At 55.5% G+C, this 22,430-nt stretch overlaps 1 protein-coding gene and 1 long non-coding RNA gene across 6 annotated transcripts in view; one reads left to right on the top strand and one right to left on the bottom strand.

Annotated features, from left to right (window-relative positions):
* The window catches only part of SH2D3C (SH2 domain containing 3C), a 59,861-nt gene extending 41,193 nt beyond the window's left edge, over positions 1-18,668 (bottom strand). Inside the window, exons 1-2 of one of the 5 annotated variants that reach the window (XR_010593607.1) lie at positions 18,486-18,668; positions 7,806-8,469 (exon numbers count right to left, since the gene is read on the bottom strand). Coding sequence is in view for 3 of the 5 variants with exons in the window: in XM_065572260.1 (XP_065428332.1) it covers positions 7,806-8,469; positions 18,486-18,609 (788 nt within the window). In the remaining 2 variants the exon portion in view is untranslated. Of the gene's footprint in view, positions 1-5,172; positions 5,435-7,805; positions 8,470-13,408; positions 13,544-18,485 lie in introns of those variants that run through there. The other 4 variants (XR_010593608.1, XM_065572260.1, XM_042854185.2 and 1 more) reach the window with 4 other exon arrangements.
* LOC135976481 (uncharacterized) lies at positions 9,538-20,955 on the top strand. The gene is made up of 3 exons (XR_010593609.1): positions 9,538-9,676; positions 11,237-11,290; positions 20,828-20,955. It is a non-coding gene; the product is annotated as an uncharacterized LOC135976481 (long non-coding RNA).
* Positions 20,956-22,430: the final 1,475 nt, after the last annotated feature.

Here is a 22,430-nt window from a genome sequence, read left to right as displayed (position 1 = left end):
GCCGCTCTAAGCACGTGCTTGGTTGGCTGGTGCCTGGAGCCGGCCCTGTCTATACTGCACCTTTCATTTTGCAGGGAGTCTGCCTCTCTGCAGTGGCTATTTTGTGAGGCAGAGATGACGCAGACCGTTAGAGACGAGATACGCATGTTGCACTCTCTCAGGGAGACTTTAGTTTTGTTTTTTCCTGTATTATTTTCCCTAATCCCTTCAGGCTAAAAGCAAAGGTTTGTTCTTTGTATGTGGGAAACATCATATCTGGTCTCCCAACACTACTACTACTAATTAATAAGCTAATCAGAGCCCCTGACTCCACTGGGAGGTAGGTGAGGATTATTACCCTCTTTTACAGATGGGGGAATGAGTCAGAAGTGAAATGACTTGCCCAAAGCCACAGAGAGTCTGGGGCAGAGGCTGTGTTAGCCCGCTGGAGTTCCTGGCTCCCAGTCCTATGCTCTTTCCACTAGACCACACTGCCTTGCAGCAGTTGTGACATATACTTAGGGTCAGGTACCTGCTAGTCTGTACTGCAGCTGTTAGGAGATAGTGGACATTCTGCCAGGAATCTCTGCAGCCTGTGAGAGCCAGGCATGGGATCTATGCTATGCGCCAGGGATCCTTGCAGTGCCTGCCTCATCCATATGTTTATCTCCTGGCTCCAGACTACCACAAAGACTGAATTTAATTCATGTTAAACATTGGGCTTAATATCCACAACAAACCTTCCTGATGGTGGAGGAGTCTCCTTCCTTGGAGGTTTTTAAGGCCCGGCTTGACAAAGCCCTGGCTGGGATGATTTAGTTGGGAATTGGTCCTGCTTTGAGCAGGGGGTTGGACTAGATGACCTCTTGAGGTCCCTTCCAACCCTGAGATTCTATGATTCTATGACAGGGAAATCTACTGGACTGGGGCCCCATCTCCAGGGGGCGTGAAGGAAGCGCCGGTGCTTGGACGCCAGAGCTAGACTGCACAAAACACGAATTGCTGCCCAATAGGACCCCATACTGCACCGACCCCTGGGACACAGGATCTCCCTGACAGGCTGTGACTGAGCAAGGGTTTCCCTACTGACCAGCAGCAGCACCCTAGCAGGTTGTGGGGGATTAGCGCCATCCACCCAGCTGGCCACAGAGCAAGCCTCAGTTCCCAGGCTGGTTTCCCTCGGACGCTGGAGCAGGAGCGAGCCGTGGATAACGCTCCTGGAAGAAGGCACAGCCGCAAGCAGGAGAGGACATTTCCCTTCTCGCTGCCAGCCCAGCTGGCATTTTCCAGGTGATTCCAGGATGTCAGGGCAAGGCTGGGCCTGGGCTGGTGGGGTGTCTACAAATCTGCCCCCTCCCTGCACCAGCTGCGAGCTGGCCTCCTGAGGTGCCGGGTCAGAGAGAGACCGGCTGGGGCTTGGGAATCTGTGAGAAAAAACAAAGGGTGGGGGAAGGGAGACTCCAGGCAGGAAATTGGGAGCATGAGAGCAGCTGGGAAGTGGAATTTAGGAGGGTCTTGCAAGCTTCTCCAGTGCTCTGCAAAGCCATCAGGGCCTATGGCTAATGAACGACAACACTCACATCCCAGCATCCGGTGCCAGAGAGCCCCCACTTCCACTCAGCGCTGGGGAAGAATGAAACCACTATAAATAACCCCTTCTCCTAACTGCAAGCAGATGCAGTGCCTGCGCCTTGGCCCTGGGAGAGGCAGAGGGACGCTAGCGGCCGCAATATGCAGGGAGCTGTGCGACTGAATGGCCAGAGGATTCTTGAATGAGACTCAAACATTCTTGCAGCTTGTCAGAGCGCCTGGGAGAAATTCCAGCGCTCCCTTTGGAATGAGTCCCTGCGGCCCGGGAGCCCCTTCCGACTGGCCTGAAATGCCTCGCAGGAGGGAGGGGCAGGCTCAGTGGCACTGCCCCAACGCTTGCAGGGATGCCATTCAGTGGAAGGCTGAGGCGTGTTGGCTTTAGCCCCTCAGCATGGCGCCGTTGGTTCCGAAATTGATTCATATTTACTTCCAACAGCTCCCACTTCGGCTCCTGGCTTTTCACCACGTCCAGGTGCTCCAGCTACAAGCCGCTCCTTGCCTCACCTGCATTTCACAGCCAAAGAGTATTCTTAACATTGTGTGTTCCTCTTCTGCTCTGCGGCATGCTCCAATGGACAGGGCATTGGACTGGAACGCAGGAGACTCTGCTACTGGCTGGCCGGGTGACCTTGGCCAAGTCACTTTACTGTTGAGTGCCTCGGTTTCCCCATCTATGAAAATGGAATAACGCTCATTGCCTCCTTTATAATGCACTTTAAGATCCATTGATGAAAAGTGCCATGTATTTGTACCAGGGATTTTGCATTGCAATACAGCTTCTGCAGAGGGCTAGCTAACTGTGTGCTATCACTTTCCTCTGGGAAGCACAGTTTTCACTAGCCCTGTGCGTATCCACTCTTCTCAGAAAAGTCAAATCCCTTTCTTCCAGTAACCTCCTTTTTTTTGCTGCTCGTCAATTGCACCATGAATAATTCGGTCTCTAATTCGTCCATCTGGTCACAGTTCACATTCAGGGTGTTGCTACATGTGTCACCAGGCAGTGGTCTCAGCTGGTTTCTTGTAAAGAAAACATGCTCGCCCGAGTCACAGTCACGCCTGGCTCAGTCTTCGGGGAATTTCCGAAAGGCTTTGCCCAGCCCTTTGCAGTCCCCTCCGTGCTCCCGTAGGAATGGATCGTGGCTCTGCAATGCCACAGGTAGCAGCCCGGAGGATTTCACCCTCTGACTCCTCTTTCAGCACCACTTGCTCCAAGAAGAAGGTGGACTCATGGCAGTCACTCCTCCAGTTCAGGAAGCTGCACTTGCTCCATTCGTGTGAACGCTTCAGCTTCCCACCACGTACTAAAGCAGGGCCCACAAGCATGCTGGGGAGAGCCTGAACTTTTCTGGACCCACTCACCTGACAATGGTCAGCGTTACAAAGATTAAAAGCCCCTGACACGTGACAGGAACCACTGACTCGGGTGGCTACTGTTACAGGACATGCCCCTGAGGACTATCTATGGGAAGAGGTGTATATAAATGTTGTTTATACAGGCTCAGCTAGGAAGGATCAATTCCACCGTTGTAGGATAATACACCAGGGGGAAATGCTGGTCCATATTTCTTTAGGTGGATTATTCCCAGATGGTGTCTTGCCCCTGGTGCAAGAGGAGTGGAGGTGATCCACGTAGGATGGAGAATTTTCCTGATCAGCAGCCTTCCTGGGCTTCCTTCCAGTGGGAATGCTTCAAGGTGAGCTCCAGAACCCAGCATGACTGATAAATCCTCGGCTGCGTCCTCAGCGTACTGGGAGCAGAGATGGATCCAAAATATGGAGCTGCCCCATGTCACATGGGTGCTTGAGAGTGACACTCGGGAAGTAAGACCTTTGGGCATATGGGCTCAAAGGAGAGCATCACCATTCCTAGCTATGGAACTACAGGAGGACCTGTCTGGAAACTGCACTCCACTTGGCACACCTGCTTAACGCACCCACCTTTCTCCTCTGCTCTGATCCCAGGTTACACAAGAACGATGGTCGCAGCCTAACGCTTGGTGAACATTTGTCCACACTGCAGAACTATGCCACAGTTTGACACCACTCAGGAGGGGACCAGGATCAGAACAGCAGGGGCTGCTGCAGGGCAGGATGGAGGTGCACTAGCAGAGCAGGGCATGGCCCCCCAGAGGAACAGCAGGAGGCGCCGTAGGTCAAGATTAGGGTCCAGTGCTCAAGCTAGGTGCGATCATGCCTGCACTAACAAGGGGTGTGGCAGTATTAAGCTCTAGTGGCAGCGCTGCGGGTAGATAGCGGGTATGGTCCCTTCCTGCACTGTCCACTGTAGCTTGTATCCTGGAGCTTAGATGCTGCAGTGAGCTCAGATCAGTGCATTAAATCATGGACTATCTGGTGCAATCCTCAGGCACAACGGGGTGAGTTACAGCTGGAGAGTTCACCTTACAGCTGAGCTCCTAGTTAGCATCAGCCAGTACAGGGGAAAGGTGCCTTTGGTATCCAGGGCAGGGACAGCCCGTCACAGCCAGGTATCCCTGGCCTCCTCTCCCCTTCACCGGGGAAGTGAGACATTCCAAAAAGACCGGGGGGGGGCAGCTCCGGCTGCAGTTGTCTATGGAATATCTTCCTCTGCGTCCTCACCCAGGGCCCAGCTGCAGCACGCGCCAGTGGCCTTGTGGATAACACCGGGCTTTGTGTGCTCACGGGAGGCACTCAAGAGTCTGGTGTTTCCATGACCTGCCCGTGCCCAGCTCGGGAGAGAGCGAGATGCTCCCACCCGCCCGACATCCTGCTCTCCCGTATTCCCTAGCAACCCAGGGAACCCAGCAGCTTCCCCCGTCACACTGGCTCACCCCTCTCCCTGCCCTGGCAATGGGCTCTAGGGGCATGAGCCGCTGAGAGACAAGAATTCCTGCCTCATACCAGCGCTGCCGCCACCTTACCTAGGATGCTGGGCAGAGTCACTGAAATTGTGACGGGCCTCAGTTTCCCCAGGAAACTGGGACCAGTCATACCTGCAGGGCTGGCCAGCACTAACCAGCTCGGCCCGGGTCCTGCTCCTGTTTAAGTTAAAGCGACTTTTGCCTTTAATGTCAAAGGGACCCCACTGGGCCGCATCCGGGCCATGTCAGGGGCTAGTGCTGGGGAATTCTCCTTTCCGCCTGCTCGGATCCATTCCTAGCCCAAATCCCCGGGCTAGCAGCCTCTGCCCTGCCTCCTTGGCTGGGCTGGGCCAGGCCCACAGCAAACCCCGGCAGGCGAAGGGAGGGGGCTGCAGCCGGAAAGGGCTCAAGTTCCCCCTTCTGGCTGGGCGCCCTAGGGAGTGACGAGGGGGGGGGTGTCTGCAGGGCAACCCCCACCCCACTCAGCTCCACACGGGGCTCTGGGCAGGGCGCAGGGAGCCGGGCAGGGGTTGGTGCCAGGGTGACTTCACCCCAGGCCAGCGCCCCACAGCCCCGCCCGCCAGGGGTTGCCCTCCTGCGCTTTTCGCCCCCCCACGGGTTTGCGCGTCCCACGAGCGAACCTGCTGCCCCGTGGGGTGGGGACAGGCAGGGCCCCCGCCGCAGCCCGGGACGGCCCCCCACCCCCGCTTTGCGCTGTGGTTTGCAGCCCCCTCCTCCGCCCCTGCCCACGGGACACGCTCACCTGCCATGGCCCGGCCCGTGGGGCCTCCTGCCCACCTCGGTCATCGGTGCCGGCTGCCTGCGCTCCGAGCCCGCCAGCCGGAGAGGAAGTTTGAGCGCTGCCCCCTGCGAGCGCTGAACTTGGGGAGGGCTGAGCCGGCCCAGGCCCGCCCCGCTGCCTCTGGCCCGGCCTCCCTCCCTCCCCTCGCCCGGCTCCCACAGGCTGGGAGAAATTCCTCCCCATTCCCATGCTCCTGGCAGCCCCTTCCCTACCGCACACCGCCTGAGCAAACAAACCCCAGAGCCCTGGGAATGGGACCGGCCCCGGCAGGGGGGCAGGCAGGCGTCTGGGCCAAGCTCCCTGGGAATCAGGAGTGACTCCGCTGGTGTCAAACCGGCACAACAGAATCAGGCCTGGCTCAAGCAGGAGAAGCAACGGGCCGGAGAAGGAGCTGGTGTAAACCGGTGTCTCTCCACTGGCTTGGCACCAGGGAGCCTGGGACATCAGCTGCCGCCGGATCCTGCGGGGACGGGCGGGCGGCAGTACAAACCCCTCCGACTGGGCCGGAGCTCAGAACCCTCTGAACAAGCAAACCCAGTTCCAGGGAGACGGCTGCTGAGTTAGAGACAAGCAATGGGGCTGAATCCCCTAAACCGAGGCCAGTGCCCCTCGTGTCACGTCCACACAGGCCTCCCTCGCACCCGAATCGGGTGGCACCTCGCTCTGCCGTCGACAGGGGAACGCTGAGCGGCGGCACTGGGAGGGTGGTATTGATGCTAAAGAGATGGATCCTGCGCAGCGCTGGGACCTCCTGCTGCGGTTGGGGTGGGTTGTGTTCTCCCCCGCAAGCTGTGCCCTATGGCTGGGCTTCAGGGAGTTGCGGGGCAGGGGAGCAGCCAGAGCCCAGCAAGGCAAGAGAGCCCAGTTCCCAGGGAGAAGGGTTCTGGCTCACACCCACAGGCTGTGGTGGTAGAGCCCAGCACTGCAGTGCAGGCGTGTGTGTTAGGATGACCAGACAGCAAGGGTGAAATATCGGGACAGGGGGTGGGGGGCTATATAAGAAAAAGACCCCAAAATCGGGACTGTGCCTATAAAATCGGGACATCTGGTCACCCTAGTGCGTGTTCACGGGCATGTGCGTTCACAGGCGTGTGTAGTGGGATCAGATGGCCTCAGGGCAGCCAGCCCTCAAAGTGGAGAAGACAAGGCATAGTGCAGCTCCCATTAGAAGGTCTCCTCTTTGGGCTGAGTTAAAGGTGAGGGAGGCTTCCCAGGCAGGGGCTGAAATGGGGAGGGCAGGGGGTTGCTGTCCTTTAGGGCTTTGGGGGCCAGGCTGACAAGATCCTACAGTCATCACAAAAGCATGGCGGGCGCCAGCCAGTGCCAGCTGTAACTCCCAGCAGCCGCCCACCCGGCCCAGCTCATCCCCTCCCCGCATTCCAAGCGCGTTCCCAAGCAGAGGCCTCCTTTACAGATTCCACATGGGCTCTAACAGTCGTGGTGGAGCCCAGGGCCGGCTCCAGGCACCAGCTTAACAAGCAGGTGCTTGGGGCAGCCAAGGGAGAGGGGCGGCACCTGTGGCAATTCGGGGGCAGCAGGTCCCTCACTCCCTCTAGGAGCGAAGGACCTGCCGCTGAACTGCCGCCGCCAATCGCGGCTTTTTTTTTTTTTTTTGCTTGGAGCCGGCCCTGGTGGAGCCGAGAGGCACTGGGGTGAGGCCCAGGGGCAGCGCTGTCCCTGCAGCAGCTGCAAGTGCCGTCCCCCGAGCTGGTCGAGCTGGTCGGCTGAACCAGAGACTGGGTACTTATGAAAGTGACACTCCTCTCCCAGGAGGAGAGGGAGAGGGAGAGAGAAAGGAAAGAGAAAAGGATAGTGCTATGCAATGGAGCTCTCCAAATCCCGCTCCCCCCTTCCAACTCTGCTCCCAGACACGGCGCCCCCAACTCCTGGTGTATTTCTCTAGTGGATCAAACCGACAAAGCCACGACTTGAAACTAAACTGAGAACAAGGCAACGGGAAGCCTGGGCTAAACCAGGCTGCCTGAGACGTTTCCGTCCCGACCGGAAGCAGGAAAGACCAGAAATCCCACGGGAAGCTTGTTCTCATGAAGCCGCCAGCCCCAGGCGGCGGATGCGAAAGGTTAAGCGGCCCCACTTTCCCAGGTGTTTATGTAAGGGAGTGGTGCCTAGGGACTGGGCGACCAGCCTCCTGGGTTCTAGGCTAGCTGCGTGACCGGGGGCAAGTCACTTTGCCTCTTTGTGGCTCAGGTTCCCTTGTTGGTAAAATGAGGATAATACCCCCCTGTTCCCTGGGGGAGGGTGTGGGAAATAGCTGGCAAGCGCTGGGCAGGCAGAATACAGCGTTATTATTACCTCCGGAGAAAATCCATCACTAAATGCAAAGGAAGTTGACCCGAGGGGATGCCTCGGAGGGGCTCGATCCTGCAAGGCGCTGAGCGCTCTGGCCCTGATCCAGCCGAGCACTTCAGCGTGCACTCGATTTTGAGCATGTGCTTAGTCCAGGACCATTCAGGGGCTTAAATGCTTTGCTGGGTTGGGGCCAGAGTCCTCGGCACCCTGCAGGCTTGAACCCTCGTTCAGCAGCAGAACAAGGCTGCACTGGAGTAGCTGAGCACGCTCACGCTGTGTCTTACCTCCATTGTGGGCTCTCCCAGGAGGCAGGCGGCAGCTCCTCCTTCGCTCCTTTTCCTTCCAACAGGACGGGCTCTTGCAACAGTTCTGCTTTGGTACAACCAGTTCTAGGAGCTTGGCTAGGCTCCTGGGCTGGGCTGGCAGCGTGTCCCTCTCCCACGCCCCCAGGTGCCTGCCCAGGAGGGGGGTCGTTCCCCGAGGCGTCAGATCCCACCCTGGGCTCTGTTGTGATTGACTCCCCCAGGCTGGGGCCGTTCTTTGATGGCAAAGTCCCCGAGGAAGCATCTGCTGCTGGGGCAGGGTCAGCGGGCGCCGCTGACTCTGGGATGGCCGCTGGGGACGTGCCAGGGGCTCTGCCACCTGTGGTCCCTCTGGCGTGGGAGCTTTCGGAGCTCTTGGTCCGTTTCCCTGCCCCGCTGGGGGTGGTCCTGGGCATCGTCCCCATGTGGCTGTACATGTCGCATGACCTGGCGTAGGGGGATGGGCTCTTGGGCATGGTGTTCAAGTCATCCTGAGTGCTCTCCAGGGTGTCCTCCAGGAAGCTGTTGGGATGCAGGGTCCCCTCCCGCAGGCTCTCTGTGGGGCTGGCGGGGGCGGACACTCGCCGGAGGGTGAAGGTTCGAGGGATGTTGCTCAGGCTTCCGAAGCCTTTGAACTTAAAGAACTCTGGAAAGGAAAAGGAATCGTGAGCTGGGGTTACTCCTGGGGTGGGGTGGCGGCGGGTGATAGGGTCTTGGCATGGGATTGAGAGGGTGCTGAAGGCAGTCTCTGCAGTGGGGTTCTGCCCTCTGGTGTGGGTGTAGCTGAATGGCGTTGCACCCTGAGAGAGAAGAGTCAGACCCAGCCAGCCTGACACCCCTCTGGCCTGCACCTTGGGTTGTCAGTGAGGTAGCATGGCCTAATGGCTAGATCACTGGACTGGGGTCAGGAGCTCGGCTCAGTTCCTGAGTCTGCCACTTTGCTGAGCCGAGGCTTCGGATCTGGCCATCATTTCGCTGATGGAGAAAGGGAGGCACAAGGCGATGACGTGACTGTGCCTAGAACAGCCTCTCACGCCCGCTGGCAGAACCTGGTTCTTTTCGGCCCTCCTCTTGTTGCCTTTCTCAGCGAGGTTTCTCCCCCCCCCCCCCCCCCCCCCGTGGTGAGAACAGTGGTGAGTCCCAGGGCTGCTCGGCACCATTGTGGTTTTGCGTGTGCTCTGCACAAGTGTGTAATAATCCAGGACTTTAAGGGGCTGTTCAGCTCAGAGCCTGTGCACATTAGTTAAACCGGAGTCCGTGCGGGGGGGACGGGGACGCAGCCTGTGAGCAGACGCATCTTCTGTGGGAGGGGCTGGTCATGCTCCAGCAGGGACGTCATGGGTGTCAATTGCAGAGTGCTGGCACTCACCCCCACCTCGTACTCCATCAGGCCCCAATCCTGCCCTCAATGACATCGGGGCAGCACCCCCCTGCATCAGTGGCATAACACCCGTGTCACTGGGGGCGGGATTGGGGCCCTACTAAGGGCCTGATTCTCCTCTGCCTTGCACCCTGTCTCATCGACATGCCCATACTCAGTTGGTGCCTGGGATCAGGTATACCAACCCCACAGAGGCCACCACTACCACCTGTGAACTCCATTTAGGGCCATAACCCAACGAGCCCTCTCTGCTGGACGAGAGCCTTAGCCCAGTTTTGGGATGAATGATTTGTAATTCCCTTGTTTCTGTTCGTTGGCTGCCCTGGACAGGGAGAGACTTTAACGTGACCTGGCCAGAGGGCCAAGTCACAGGAAGATGCAGACTACTCCAGTGTTGGAGTGACCGTCGGCAGGAGGTGCCCGACAGGGAGAGAGCTGCTACACCACGCTTGGCCATGAGGAGGCACTAGTGGTGAGTCAACCCCTTCACGGTGTGAAATGTAACAGCTCTAATTTGGCAGCATTTTACACCCAGTTTGCATTTCAGTCACCCTGCACCTAAGAGACTATTTCAGTCAGAGAGTGACTCAGCCTTGTGATATGCTCAGCTTCCACATAGAACAGCACCACATTTCTCCAAGATCTAGCTGCCCATACATTCAGCCAGACAGAAATTGAAACGCTCTCTGTAATACCCGGTCACTCCTGATGATATAATACCCAGGGGTATGTAGGTATGTGGCAGCAGGTGTCCATGAGTGTGTCTATATTTCTGAAGGGGGGAGGGGAGTGTATGTGTGTCTGTCTTTGGTACATGATGCACCATGATTGCATATATCAGGGCGAGCGAGACGGTGTAGCTGTGTGTGTGTGTGATAGCGTGTGCGTATGTCAGTGTGTGGGGGACCCTGTGCCTGTGTGTGTATGAGCATGAGTGTATGTTAATGTGGGTGGGACCATGTGCCCGTGAGTGTGTATGTGGGTACGTGTGAGGCCGGGTTGCTGTGTGGATGGGACCATGTGACCATGAGTGTGTATGTTGGTACATGTGGGGTTGGTTTGCTGTGTGCATTGGACTGTGTGACCGTGAGTGTGTATGTCAGTACGTGTGATGCTGGGTTGCTGTGTGGATGGGACCATGTGACCATGAGTGTGTATGTTGGTACATGTGGGGTTGGTTTGCTGTGTGCATTGGACTGTGTGACCGTGAGTGTGTATGTCAGTACGTGTGAGGCCGGGTTGCTGTGTGGATGGGGACCATGTGACCGTGAGTGTGTCTGTCGGTACGTGAGGGGCCGGGTTGCTGTGCGGGTGCCCATATCTATGAGTGTTTTCCTCGGAACTAGTTCAGGGCCCCTTTGCACTCCAGCGCTCGCAGTTCGGCCTGTGTTCAACGAGAAGCGTGTGCTGTGGGAAGGATATTCATCTACCCACTTCCTAAGCGAAGCGAGCGAGCAATTAGAGCCTCTCGATCGCTGTTTTAATCTCCCAGCTGCCACCTGCTACTGCTGAGTGCAGAGCGTTAACCGAAGTCATATTTATAACCCTCACAGGATGAGTTTGCGTTTCACACCCCAGCCCTTTCCCCCCAGCTCTGCTCTGTAGGGTGGCGCAGCACAGGGTCAGAATATCACCCCCCCTTCTCCTTGTGCCCCCCACAAATGAGGGCAGAACACAATCTCGCTGATGTACCCTCAGTGCCAGGGTTGTGCTCTTCCTGTAGCATTACTGTCTCTGCATGCCACACGCATGGTTCAGGGAGCAGGTAATTGGCCTCCCTCTGGGATTGCTGTTTCCCTTCTAGGAGGCTGCAGTGCTGTGCCAATGCAGCATAGCTTTATGTAATGCTGTTACAGGGTTTGGGGCCAGGACACAAGGCAGGAATCACCGGGTGAAAGTCTCTGGCCTGGGTTAGCAGGAAATCAGACTAGTCCCAATGGTCCTTTCTGGCCTCAGAGTCTATGGAACCCTGGTTGTAGCATTATGAATGCGAAGCTTTGTCCTTCTCTACCACCATTTTTTTTTTTTGCAGGATCTCAAAGCGTTTGGCAAACAAGACTTGGAAAACCCCAGCAGGAAAACTCAGGTACAAAGAGAGGAAGTGATGTGCCCAAGGTCAGGCAGTAAATTAAGTGGCACAACCACGAGTGACACCAGTTGTCCTGACTCTCAGGCCTGAATTTCACTCCTAGATCAAGCCACTTATAATCTCTTAGTCCATTTCAGAGAAGGGGCTAGCATACGAGGAGAAGGGATTTAACTCACTTTTCTGGTTTATTTGCATTATGGTAGCAGTTAGAGACCCCCACTGAAATTGTGCTGGGGCTGGACAAACACTTAGTGGGATGGTCCCTGCCCTGACACCGTCCAATCTGGACAGATGAAGGCTGGGACATGGAAGCACAGAGAGAGAAAGGGGAAGGCTGCAAGTCAAAGGGAGCGGGGCAGCTAACTGCCTTTGAAATCTCCCCCTAAGCGACTTGCCCAGGGTCATGCAGGAAGCCTGTAGCAGAGCTGAGAAGGGAACCTAGATCTCCTGAGTCCCAGTGCAATGCCTTAACCTCCAGACCATCCTTCTCCTCTGTCAGCTGGGGGAGGGGGCCCTATTGACGGGGAATTGATGGATTTGTTGACAGGGGGCATCCAAAAACCGCTGTGCCCCAGGATGGTTGAGTGGTAAATGCAGCTCTGCTACAGACATCACGTCATGACACCGTGCCTCAGTTTCCCTTGTCTCTAAATCAGGGATAATCCTGATTTGACGGGGATGCTGTGAGGCTGGATTAGTACATGTTTGCAAAGCACTGAGTGATCCTGTGGGGGAAGGACAATTCTATGCACAGTCTCAGGGTGGGCACTGAGCATTTGGAAATGAGGAAAATGCAAATTTAAATTCTAGCATCATCATCTCAGGCCAAGTTACATGCGAGGGAGGCTTGCTGGGAAGGAAGTGTTTGAGGGGGCAGAAAATTAAATTATGCTGGGGTGGCTGCTTTTAAGGGCTTCGGGGAAAACCCCAGGTCTTTGGGAAAGAAGAGAGTTCAACCCACAGCTGCTGCTGATTAGTTTCCTCTGAGACCAACTCCAAAGAGCTTATTAGCCCTGTGCACACATCGGGTGAGATCCTGGCCCCAGTGAAGTCGGTGGGAAAACCCCCATTGCAATGAGGCCAGGATTTCAGCCATAGCCTAGACCAGGGGCAGGCAACCTATGGCATGCGTGCCAAAGGCGGCACGCGAGCTGATGTTCAGTGGCACTCACACTGCCCGGGTCCTGGCCACCGGTCCGGTGGCCTCTGCATTTTAATTGAATTTTAAATGAAGCGTCTTAAACATTTTAAAAACCTTATTTACTTTACATACAATAGTTTAGTTCTATATTATAGACCTATAGAAAGAGACCTTCTAAAAACGTTAAAATGTATGACTGCCACGCGGAACCTTAAATCAGAGTGAATAAATGAAGACTTGGCACAGCACTTCTGAAAGGTTGCTGACCCCTGGCCTAGACACACTGGAGTCAGTCTGGGTTCACTCCATTGTTCCACACAGTCCCACCACGACCCGTGGCTGGGGTCCCACCTGCTGCTCCGTCCAGGTGCGGGATTAAGGGCGGTTCAGGAGCCCCCATGGTGCTCAGGGAGGCAGGCGGGGGGGGGGGGGGGCAGGAGGAGAAACACCTGTCCTGTACTTCTCTTTGCACCCGATTTCACACTGGATTAAACCAAACTGGTCCCAGCTCAACAGTTCAGTTCAATTAGGGGCTTATCAAGTGGATTATTTTGTATACCTCAACCTGCGAGAGGTGGGACTAGACACCCACTCGGCCCCATCGAAGCAAATCCAGCCCCATCCCAATCAGCCCAACCGAGAGCGAAACAAAAGCGGCTCTTGCTCTGAAAGGCCAGTGAGAACCTGGCAGCCACGAAACCCACGGACAATATGGGCCGTTTGCATCCTCCGCTGGTGCGGTTGGGAGCAGCCCCTGGGCCAGCTCCCACCGGACCAGTGCACAGCCCCACGGGGAATGGGGGGGCGGGCTGAGACACACACACGCACACACACACACACACACACACACACACACACACACAGAGGCTCCCCACATGCAGCGCTCTCCCCCCACAGCCCCTCCAGTCCGCCTCGCCCTGCTTTAAAGCTCTGGCTGTCAGGCTCAGACAGGCGCGTTCCCCGGAGCGACTTACTGAATTTTTTGAAGGCCCCTTTCTTCTGGCCCTCTGCCATCGTCAGCTTCTGATGGAGCCACCAAAACGAAGCAGGTCTAAGTTTATAACTTTCCCTACGCCCTCCCCTCCCTTCCTCTTCCCCCGCCCCCCCCCCCTCTCTCACTCAGCATTTCCTCTATCTTTAATAAATGTCATCATGCATCACCTACTCACAGCCCCTGTCCCCTCCCCTTGCTGTCACCACAGGGGATAACACCCCCTGTTGTCGCCGGCTGCTCTGCCTTGACTCAACCACAGCCACCAGAGGAATCGTGATCTGTATTTTGCTCACACCCGATTAGGACCAGGGCCCCATACAAACACATAGGAAGACAGGGTCCAGGCCCCATATCTGCTCTTGCGTTGGCCAGGAATCAAAGCAGGGTCTTCCAGGCTGAGGTGGGGGAGGGGGGAAGGTTATCCTGCAACAACCAGGGCTTTTTAACCCCAACCCTGCAAAGTGATGTCCCTGCCCTCGAGGATCCAGCTAGCTGGATTACAGCCAGCTGCGCAGATAGTGAGAGATCCTCCCGACCCTCGATTGCTCTGGCCACCAGGGCGCAAGAGGGGTTTCTGCGGAGAGAATGTGTCGTCCGGCTAGTGACACTGGACAAGGGGGAATCCCGACAGCTCCTCTTCGGGCCGGATCCCATTCCCACTGCGCTTGGCCCTGCACAGCGGAGGGTTGCTGCTTGGGAGGAGATTGCTGTTGGCTGGGCAGAGGAGGTGTTGACATTTGTCAGGTTGATATTGCCCTTCTGAGCCCAGGGATTAAGCCATCTGGCCCCGTCATTGTGGTCTGAGTTGCAAAACAAGACAAGGGTGACAATGCGGGCAATGACAGTGTAATAAAAATGCACATTCTCAATGGGTCCCTAAGTGCTTTTACAAGCTTTACTTACTGATTGCACCTTGCAAACAATGGGACCTTGCTCCTTTACACTGGAGTACATCTGGAGTGACTGGGTACCCATATTGACTGGGTACAAGTCACCTCAGGATGCGATGCAGAGAGAAAGTTTCATGACACCTTAAATGACTGCTTCTTGGAGCAGCTGGTCCTGGAACCCACCAGAGGAGAGGCAATTCTTGATTTATTCCTAAGTGGAGCCCAGGATCTGGTCCAAGAGGTGAATGTAGCTGGACCGCTTGGTAATAGTGACCATAATATAATTAAATTGAATATCCCTGTGGCAGGAAAAACACCACAGCGGCCCAACACTGTAGCATTTAATTTCAGAAAGGGGAACTATACAAAAATGAGGAGGTTAGTTAAACAGAAATGAAAGGTTTCAGAGGGGTAGCCGTGTTAGTCTGTATCAGCAAAAACAACGAGGAGTCCTTGTGGCACCTTAGCGACTAACACATTTATTTGGGCACAAGCTTTTGTGGGCTAGAATCCACTTCATCAGATGCATGGAGTGGAAAATCTGTAGGGAGGTATAAATACACGTCAACTGTTGAGAATAGCCCACTTCCACCTTAATTGAATTGGCTCGTTAGCACTGACCCCCCCACTTGGTAAGGCAACTCCCATCTTTTCATATGAGGTGTATTTATGCCTCCCTACTATATTTTTCACTCCATGCATCTGATGAAGTGGGTTTTAGCCCACGAAAGCTTATGTCCAAATAAATGTGTTAGTCTCTAAGGTGCCACAAGGACTCCTCGTTTTTTTTTAGAAATTAAAGGGTACAGTGCCAAAAGTGAAATCCCTGCAAGCTGCGTGGAAACTTTTTAAAGACACCATAATAGAGGCTCAACTTAAATGTATCCCCCAAATTCAAAAACATAGTAAGAGAATGAAAAAAGAGCCACCGTGGCTAAACAACAAAGTAAAAGAAGCAGTGAGAGGCAAAAGGCATCCTTTGAAAAGTGGAAGTTAAATCCTAGTGAGGAAAATCAAAAGGAGCAAAAAAACCCTGATTTTGTTCATACCCATCAATCTTAATGAGGCTTTAATTCAGCCCATACCCAGGTTTCAGCCAGCACATAACAGTATTTTGAACCCTGAAGGGATGGCAGGTGAGGAGGACAATCTAATCCACATTCTACCCACCCAGATGCCCACAGTGGAGTGGTTTGCACGGGTAGAACAGTATTTAGCCCATTTAGTGGAACCAGGCGGTGAATCTGATCTCGCTTCGATGGTTCGGTCCGTGAGTTCCTACAGTGGAAGTAGGTGTGAACCATTGAGCCCAGTTATGGTCCCAGGAGATGATGCCTCACAGCCGGCTCTCTGTGCACCCGAACGGAATCAAGTTTTACACGAGTGGCCAGCTCAGCAGAGATCAGAAACGGGGCTTCCTGGGCGGCAGCGAAGGGTGGCCAGTGGCGAGGTTGAAGTGAAGGTTGGTTAGGCAGGAATCGATCCAACAGGACTGTAATCGGAGGAGCGTTTTGCGCCGTCTCCGGGGGCCAGACGCGGGGGCTGTGTTCCCCACAGCTGGGGCGCCTCATCTTGTCTGTGCAGTTTAAACAGCATCCGGCTGCAGCAACAGCCGCGCTGCGTGGAAAGAGAGCGTGGCATTCCAGCATGCCGAGTGCTTACCCATCCCCAGGGGAGCAGTAGCCCTGGAACGATCCAGATGCACAGTGCATGGGGGAAAGGGAGACCAGCCCTTCTGGTCCAAAGGTCCAAGCTGGTGGGATTAGGCTCCTGCTCTCTGCAAACCCGGCCTGGGTAGTGTAGGTCAGAGCCAGGCTTAACACCAGAGCATTGCTGGGCCTGGGGAATGGGGGAGGCTTTGTACCAGGTGCGATGGCAGTGCAGAGTGGGGGATGCAAACTCCTCTGGACATTAGGGCCAAAGAATTATCCACAGGACACTCTGGCCAGAGACTGTAGGGGAAAGGACAGTGTCTGGGAACCAGCCTCCAGCTTTTCTTTGGCAGTTGGGTGGGGAGAACACTTTGGGGCGGGGCGGGGGAAGGTGTGTTCATGCAGATGGGGTCGAGACAGATACCTCAGACGGGGCCTTTGGGAGGGTGGTGCTGAGAAGACAGGGCCATGTGGTGGATGGAGGGTTGTGTGTGGGGTGGGGTGGGCCAGGAGGCAGGAGAAGGAGGTGGATGTGGGTGCATGGGAGGGGGCTGGTGTGGTGTTTGGAGCGCTAGGGGGCTGGTGTAGCCCATGAGAGGGCTGGGCATCACCCCTTTTGGTAGCACGCTGTTGTGGCTGGCGGGCAGAGTTGCCGTTGCCAGAGAGCGCTCGTTCATTATTAGCATGCCAAGAGGTGGGCGTCACCTGCGACCCCCCACATACCACAGTCACCCGCTCTGTCCTGATGGCTGCACGTGCTCCCTGGGACACTGAACTTCGTCCGCCTGCTCTCCTTCTCCTTGCTGGGAAAGTGGCCTGTGCGCTCCTTGCCTCTCAGAGCCAGGCCCGGTATGCACACACAGCTGCCGAGCGGCAGCTGGGCTGGCCGGGATTGAAAGGGCCTGTAACCCGATCGGCATTTCCCACGCTGGGTCAGAGCCGGGCAGGGCTAAACCCACAGGCCAAACGCTGGGGAATGTGTTACTGAGACGGGAGGGCAAAGCAGCTGTTGTGGGCTAGGATATCTGCCAAGCCGACCTGTTAGAGAGCAGAGTGGGGCACCTGGAGAGGGCCTGGGCTGCAAATATCCATGGCTGGGCTGGGCGGAGCTATTGCTGGTCATATCAGGGCTGTCACCACACCAGACACAGTCACAGTAGCTCACTGCTACCTGTGGGACACCTGGTGTGTGGAAGATGCTTCCATCACACTGGGTTCTAGGCTGAATCTGGGGAGGCCCCTGGAGCGCTGTGGGATTCTTTTATTGGACTTGGATTAGATTGTCCTCACCTGCCATCCCTTCAGGGTTCAAAATACTGTTATTTGCTGGCTGAAACCTGGGTATGGGCTGAATTAAAGCCTCGTTAAGATTGATGGGTATGCACAAAACCCTTCAATTAACATAACGATAAGGATAATTAGTCACAGTCCCCCACCTAAGACAAAAGGGTTACGTGAACCCACCTAGGAGATTTGGACTGTGTGGGCAGAGCGTTTTTTGCGGCTGAGTATTGTTTTGCATAAGGGGATGGGAAGGGGAATGTTAGGAAAAGTTGAACATAGAACCAGACAGAGAGCCTGAAGCAGCAGCAGAAGCCTGTAAGCATGGTTTGACCCTGAGATAAACTGGCATGTCTACACATACAGCACTGCAGCGGCACAGCTGCACCGGGTCTGGTGAGGATGCTGTAAGCTGAAGGGAGAGAGCTCTGCTGTCGGCATAATAAAACCACCTCTGTGAACGGCAGACGCTCTGGCAGTGGGAGAAGCTCTCCCACCGAGCACTTATGTCGGTATAACTCACATCACTCAGGAAGTGGTTTATTCACATCCCTGAGGCTACATCTACACTACGGGGGGTGGGGTCGATTTAAGATACGCAAATTCAGCTACGCGAATAGCGTAGCTGAATTCGACGTATCGCAGCCGACTTACCCCCCTGTAGGGACGGCGGCAAAATCGACCTCTGCGGCTTCCCGTCGACGGCGCTTACTCCCACCTCCGCTGGTGGAGTAAGAGCGTCGATTCGGGGATCGATTGTCGTGTATCCCCGAGAGGTCGATTTCTACCCGCCGATTCAGGCGGGTAGTGTAGACCTAGCCTGAGTGACATAAGTTATACCGACATAACATGCGGTGTGTAGACATAGCCATAGAGAGAGGTTCTGGAGCTGGGCTGCAAAGAGGCTAAGAAATTGCTCCTTTTGCCTTTGGTTCCTCCTGCACTCGGAGCAGCAGGACTTTGTTTATTCCTTGTAAAGAAGCAAGATGTGTCAAAGCAAAGCCAGATTCCAGAAGCAATTTCTGTTCCCAGCTTGGGCATCCCCAGGGCTCCAAACTCGGGTCAAAAAGAGGCAACTATACTTAGTAAATAACAGCAAGACTTTGCATTTCTCCACCACCTTTGATCGGAGGCTGTCCATGTGATTTACAAAACCAGGAATTCATCCTTGCTAGGCTCCCCTTGAGAGAGCTAATAAATGGCTAAGTGGAGGAACAGAGGTTAAGTGACTTACCCAAGGTCATGCAGGGAATTTGTGGCAGGATTGGGACTTGAACCCAGAGCGCCTGAGTCCTAAAGGAATGCCTTGAACACAAGGCACTCCATGCCACTTTCCGCATATACAGTTTTGGTGTCATGGCATGAAAGTCTTGGCATAAGTGGTGCTTTCAAACAGCCTCGTTTGCCCAGGACTCAGCCTGCAATCTGTATATGTCACAGCTCTGATTTATGCAGGTGAGGTGAGTCAAAGAGGAGGTAGTACAGTGCTTTCCATTTGCAGGGCGATCGATGGCCTCTCAGTCCGTGGCACCTAAACCTACAAAGCTGCTGAAAGCACCAGGACAATGAAAGGCAGGTCGTTCAGCTGAGTGTCGCTCAGCCCCAGGGCAGATTGGATTTTGGTGGATAATATCCACGTTTGTCAACCAGTCCTCTCCACCTCCCCGTTCCTGACCTGAACGTTTGCACTTGGCGGCTGGGGGACCCGTTGTGCCCTACGTGCGATGACCCGTGACTGAGTCAGAAAGCAAAGCACGGGGGGAGGGCGGGGGCAGAAGCAGGAGATTTGATCCTTCTGTCATCGTTCGCTGCAGGTCTCCTGAGCTGCGAATGAGCAGGTGCTCGCGGGGCCCTCTGGGATCCGGGTGCCCGGGTGCCCTGCTCCTCAGCCTTGCTCTCGAGCCCAGGTGTTAGATCTGGGCTCACACCTGCCTCTGTGGCTGTGAAGGATTCTGTGCCAGCCAGTCTGGTTCTTCTGTGCCAGGCGGGTGTGGGAGCACCCCGTGGCGGGGGGTCACAGAGCTTCTCCCTGCACTGGTTGTGCCTGGGCTAGATCTGCTGTCTGGTTAAACAGACAACATCAGAGCCCAGGCCCTGGCAACCGGGCACTTCTCCCCAGCACGACATTAACACAAGGTTGTTACATTTTCCTCTCTCTGTTTCTGGACATGCATCTGAGGAGTCGCCTCCCCCACGAGCTGAGCTCACTCTCTGCTCCTGTTTATTGTGGCTTTTCCTGCCAAAATCCCCAGAGGCGATGGAAGAAAGCCACTCACCGGCCCCTGGCAGGGAAATGATACAACAGGCTGGAGAGTGGACGGCTCACTCCTGCATCTCAATGAAACGCCCGCGCCTGCTCCTCTCCTGGCGTTGATTCCGTTAAATGAGGGGGGCCCAACATTCTCCCGAGCCAGGAGAGGGGATGATTCATTGGGCAGCGGCTCGAGTGTGTGTGCCAGGGGAGCTGGCACACCGTGTTCCTGATGTAAGCGCTCTCCCCACGGACTATTGTTCATGAACAAGCAGCCTTATCAGCCGGCCAGGCTCAGAAGAGCGACTTGTTGCTCTGTGTCCACAAAGTTCTTTGTCTCTGCAGAGATATGGGAAGCCCAGATATTGCTAGGACGGTTCTGGGGCGTGAACTGCCAAGCCAAACAACAGGCCTGGGTCACAATGGGGTGTCAGTCACTGGTGTCCTTCTCAGGGCTCTCTCTGTCCCTTGCACACCCACTCTCCCGCTCCCGGTTCACTCACAGATCTCAAAGGACCCGGCGAAGGCGAGGGGAAGCTGAGGCACTCAGAGGGCCTGCGTTTGCAAGAGTAGCTGCTATTTTGGGGTGGGAAAGGGCCTTGATTTTTGGATGCCCAGCGTTAGATAAGTTAGTGTTGATTTTAAGAGGAACCGAGCACCCAGGGTTCCCCTGGCATCACCTGGTTGCTCAGCATCTCCAAAACCCAGGCTCGAGTCTCTTAAGCCAGGCACACAAAGCACTTTTGAAAATTTCCCCCTAAGTTACACCACTGCTCAGTGGCCGAGCCACTATAGAAGAGGAGTCTGGCCGCGCAGGCCCCTGCTCTTCCCACTAGGCCACACTTCCTAAATAACACGAATGATTTCACCACCTCCCACCTGGAAGAGGAGATTGGATTTTGCACCATTGTGGAATCTGCAAATCATCCTGCAGGGAGGAGCCAGCCTGGAGGCCAGACGAGCGGGAGGACTTTTGCACATGCAAAGACTATTTCTGCTCAGTGTAGCAATGTGAACGGGGCCGGCTCCAGGCACCAGCAAAGGAAGCAGGTGCTTGGGGCGGCCAATGGAAAGGGGCGGCGCTCTGTCCGGTATCGGGGCGGCACGGCCAGGTCTTCGGCGGCGGGTCCCTCAGTCCCTCAGTCCCTTTCTTCCTCTTTGAGCTGCCGCCGAAGTGCCGCTGAAGAGGAAGAGAGGGAGTGAAGGACCCGCTGCCGAAAAATTAAGTGCCGCCGATCGGCTTTTTTTTTTTTTTCTTTTTTTTCTGCTTGGGGTGGCAGAAAAGCTGGAGCCGGCCCTGAATGTGAAATCCTTGTTTATTGCAGGAAAATTTCTCCTTGGCCAGGAGAGCAACGACCATTGAGTCATAAGAACAAGGTCACATCTCATCCATCCCCCTGGGCCAGGGCAGGACTGTTCCCTACAATGTGTATTGCACATGTTGTGCTTTGACAGGAAGAGAAGACTGGAGCAGCTAATTCTGCAGGGCATGTGAACTGACCTGAGGGGGGAGTTTCCTCAAGGAAGGTGTAAAGTTATTTTATTCCTTAGCGCTGTCAAGAGGCTCATCAGGCCTGCTGATTATGTCACTCTCCTTTCCTAATGCCTGGGTCACTCAGGAGGCCGGATGGATCTGGTGGACAGCTGCAACGAACCCTACAAATTGCCTGCTCCCCTGCAGGGCCAGTGCCCATGGTGCAACTGCGTAAGGTTGGTCCAAAAATTGGGTTTGTTTAGTCTTGAAAAGAGAAGACTGAGGGGCGACATTATAACAGTTTTCAAGTATGTAAAAGGTTACAAGGAGAAGGGAGAAAAATTGTTCTCCTTAACCTCGGAGGCTAGGACAAGAAGCAATGGGCTTAAATTGCAGCAAGGGAGGTTTAGGTTGGACATTAGGAAAAACTTCCTAACTGGCAGGGTGGTTAAGCACTGGAATAAATTGCCTAGGGAGGTTGTGGAATATCCATCTTTGGAGATTTTTAAGAGCAAGTTGGACAAACACCTGTCAGGGATGGTCTAGATCAGTGTTCCCAAACTTTTCGGCATCACGCCCCCTTTTTAATTTTTGAGAAACCCTCACGCCCCTCACCTCTCCTTTACCATCATCCAACCCCCCCGATCCTTGTCTCCTGACCGCACCCTCCCGGGACCCCCACCCCTATCCAACCCCCCCTGCTCCTTGTCCCCTGACCGCCCCCTCCCGGGACCCTGCCCCCTATCCAACCCCCCCGATCCTTGTCTCCTGACCACCCCCTCCCGGGACCCCCCGCCCCTAACCGCCCCCCTGGGACCTCTCCCTATCCAACCCCCCCTGCTCCTTGTCCCCTGACCGCCCCCTCCCAGGACCCTGCCCCCTATCCAACCCCTCCTGCTCCCTGTCTCCTGACTGCCCCCGGGACCTCCTGCCCCTTATCCAACCTCCCCTCCTCCCCCCCCCCCTTACTAGGCTGCTCAGAGCGGCAGGACTGGCTTATTGGAAAGTCTGGGAGGTGGGCGGGTGCCAGCTGTGCTGCCCACACGGTGGCGTGGCTGCGGGGGAGGGGGGACAGGAGGGGAGGGGCCGGGGGCTAGCCTCCCCGGCCGGGAGCTCAAGGGCCAGGCAGCCTTGCGCTCCTCTTGGAATTTCTTCACACCTCCCCAGGGGGGCGTGCCCCCCCGTTTGGGAACCAGTGGGCTAGATAATCCTTAGTCCTGCCATGAGTGCAGGGGACTGGACTAGATGCCCTCTTGAGGTCCCTTCCAGTCCCATGATTCTATGAAAGCCATGCTGCCTTGCTAGCGGGCTGAGGGAACTGCAGACTTCCCTCCCTCCCTAATACAAACCACTCCACTGCTATGCAGCTTGCCTGGCGAAAGGGCAGCGCCTGACTTGGAAATTAGTATATATCAGCACATGGTGTCCAGAATGAAAAGGAACCACTCAAGCAG

This window comes from Chrysemys picta, chromosome 18, assembly GCF_011386835.1.
Source record: "Chrysemys picta bellii isolate R12L10 chromosome 18, ASM1138683v2, whole genome shotgun sequence".
NCBI classification, from domain to species: Eukaryota; Metazoa; Chordata; order Testudines; family Emydidae; genus Chrysemys; species Chrysemys picta.
The sequence above is the reverse complement of the archived record's forward strand: the minus strand, read 5'-3'. Positions and strand labels throughout refer to the sequence as shown.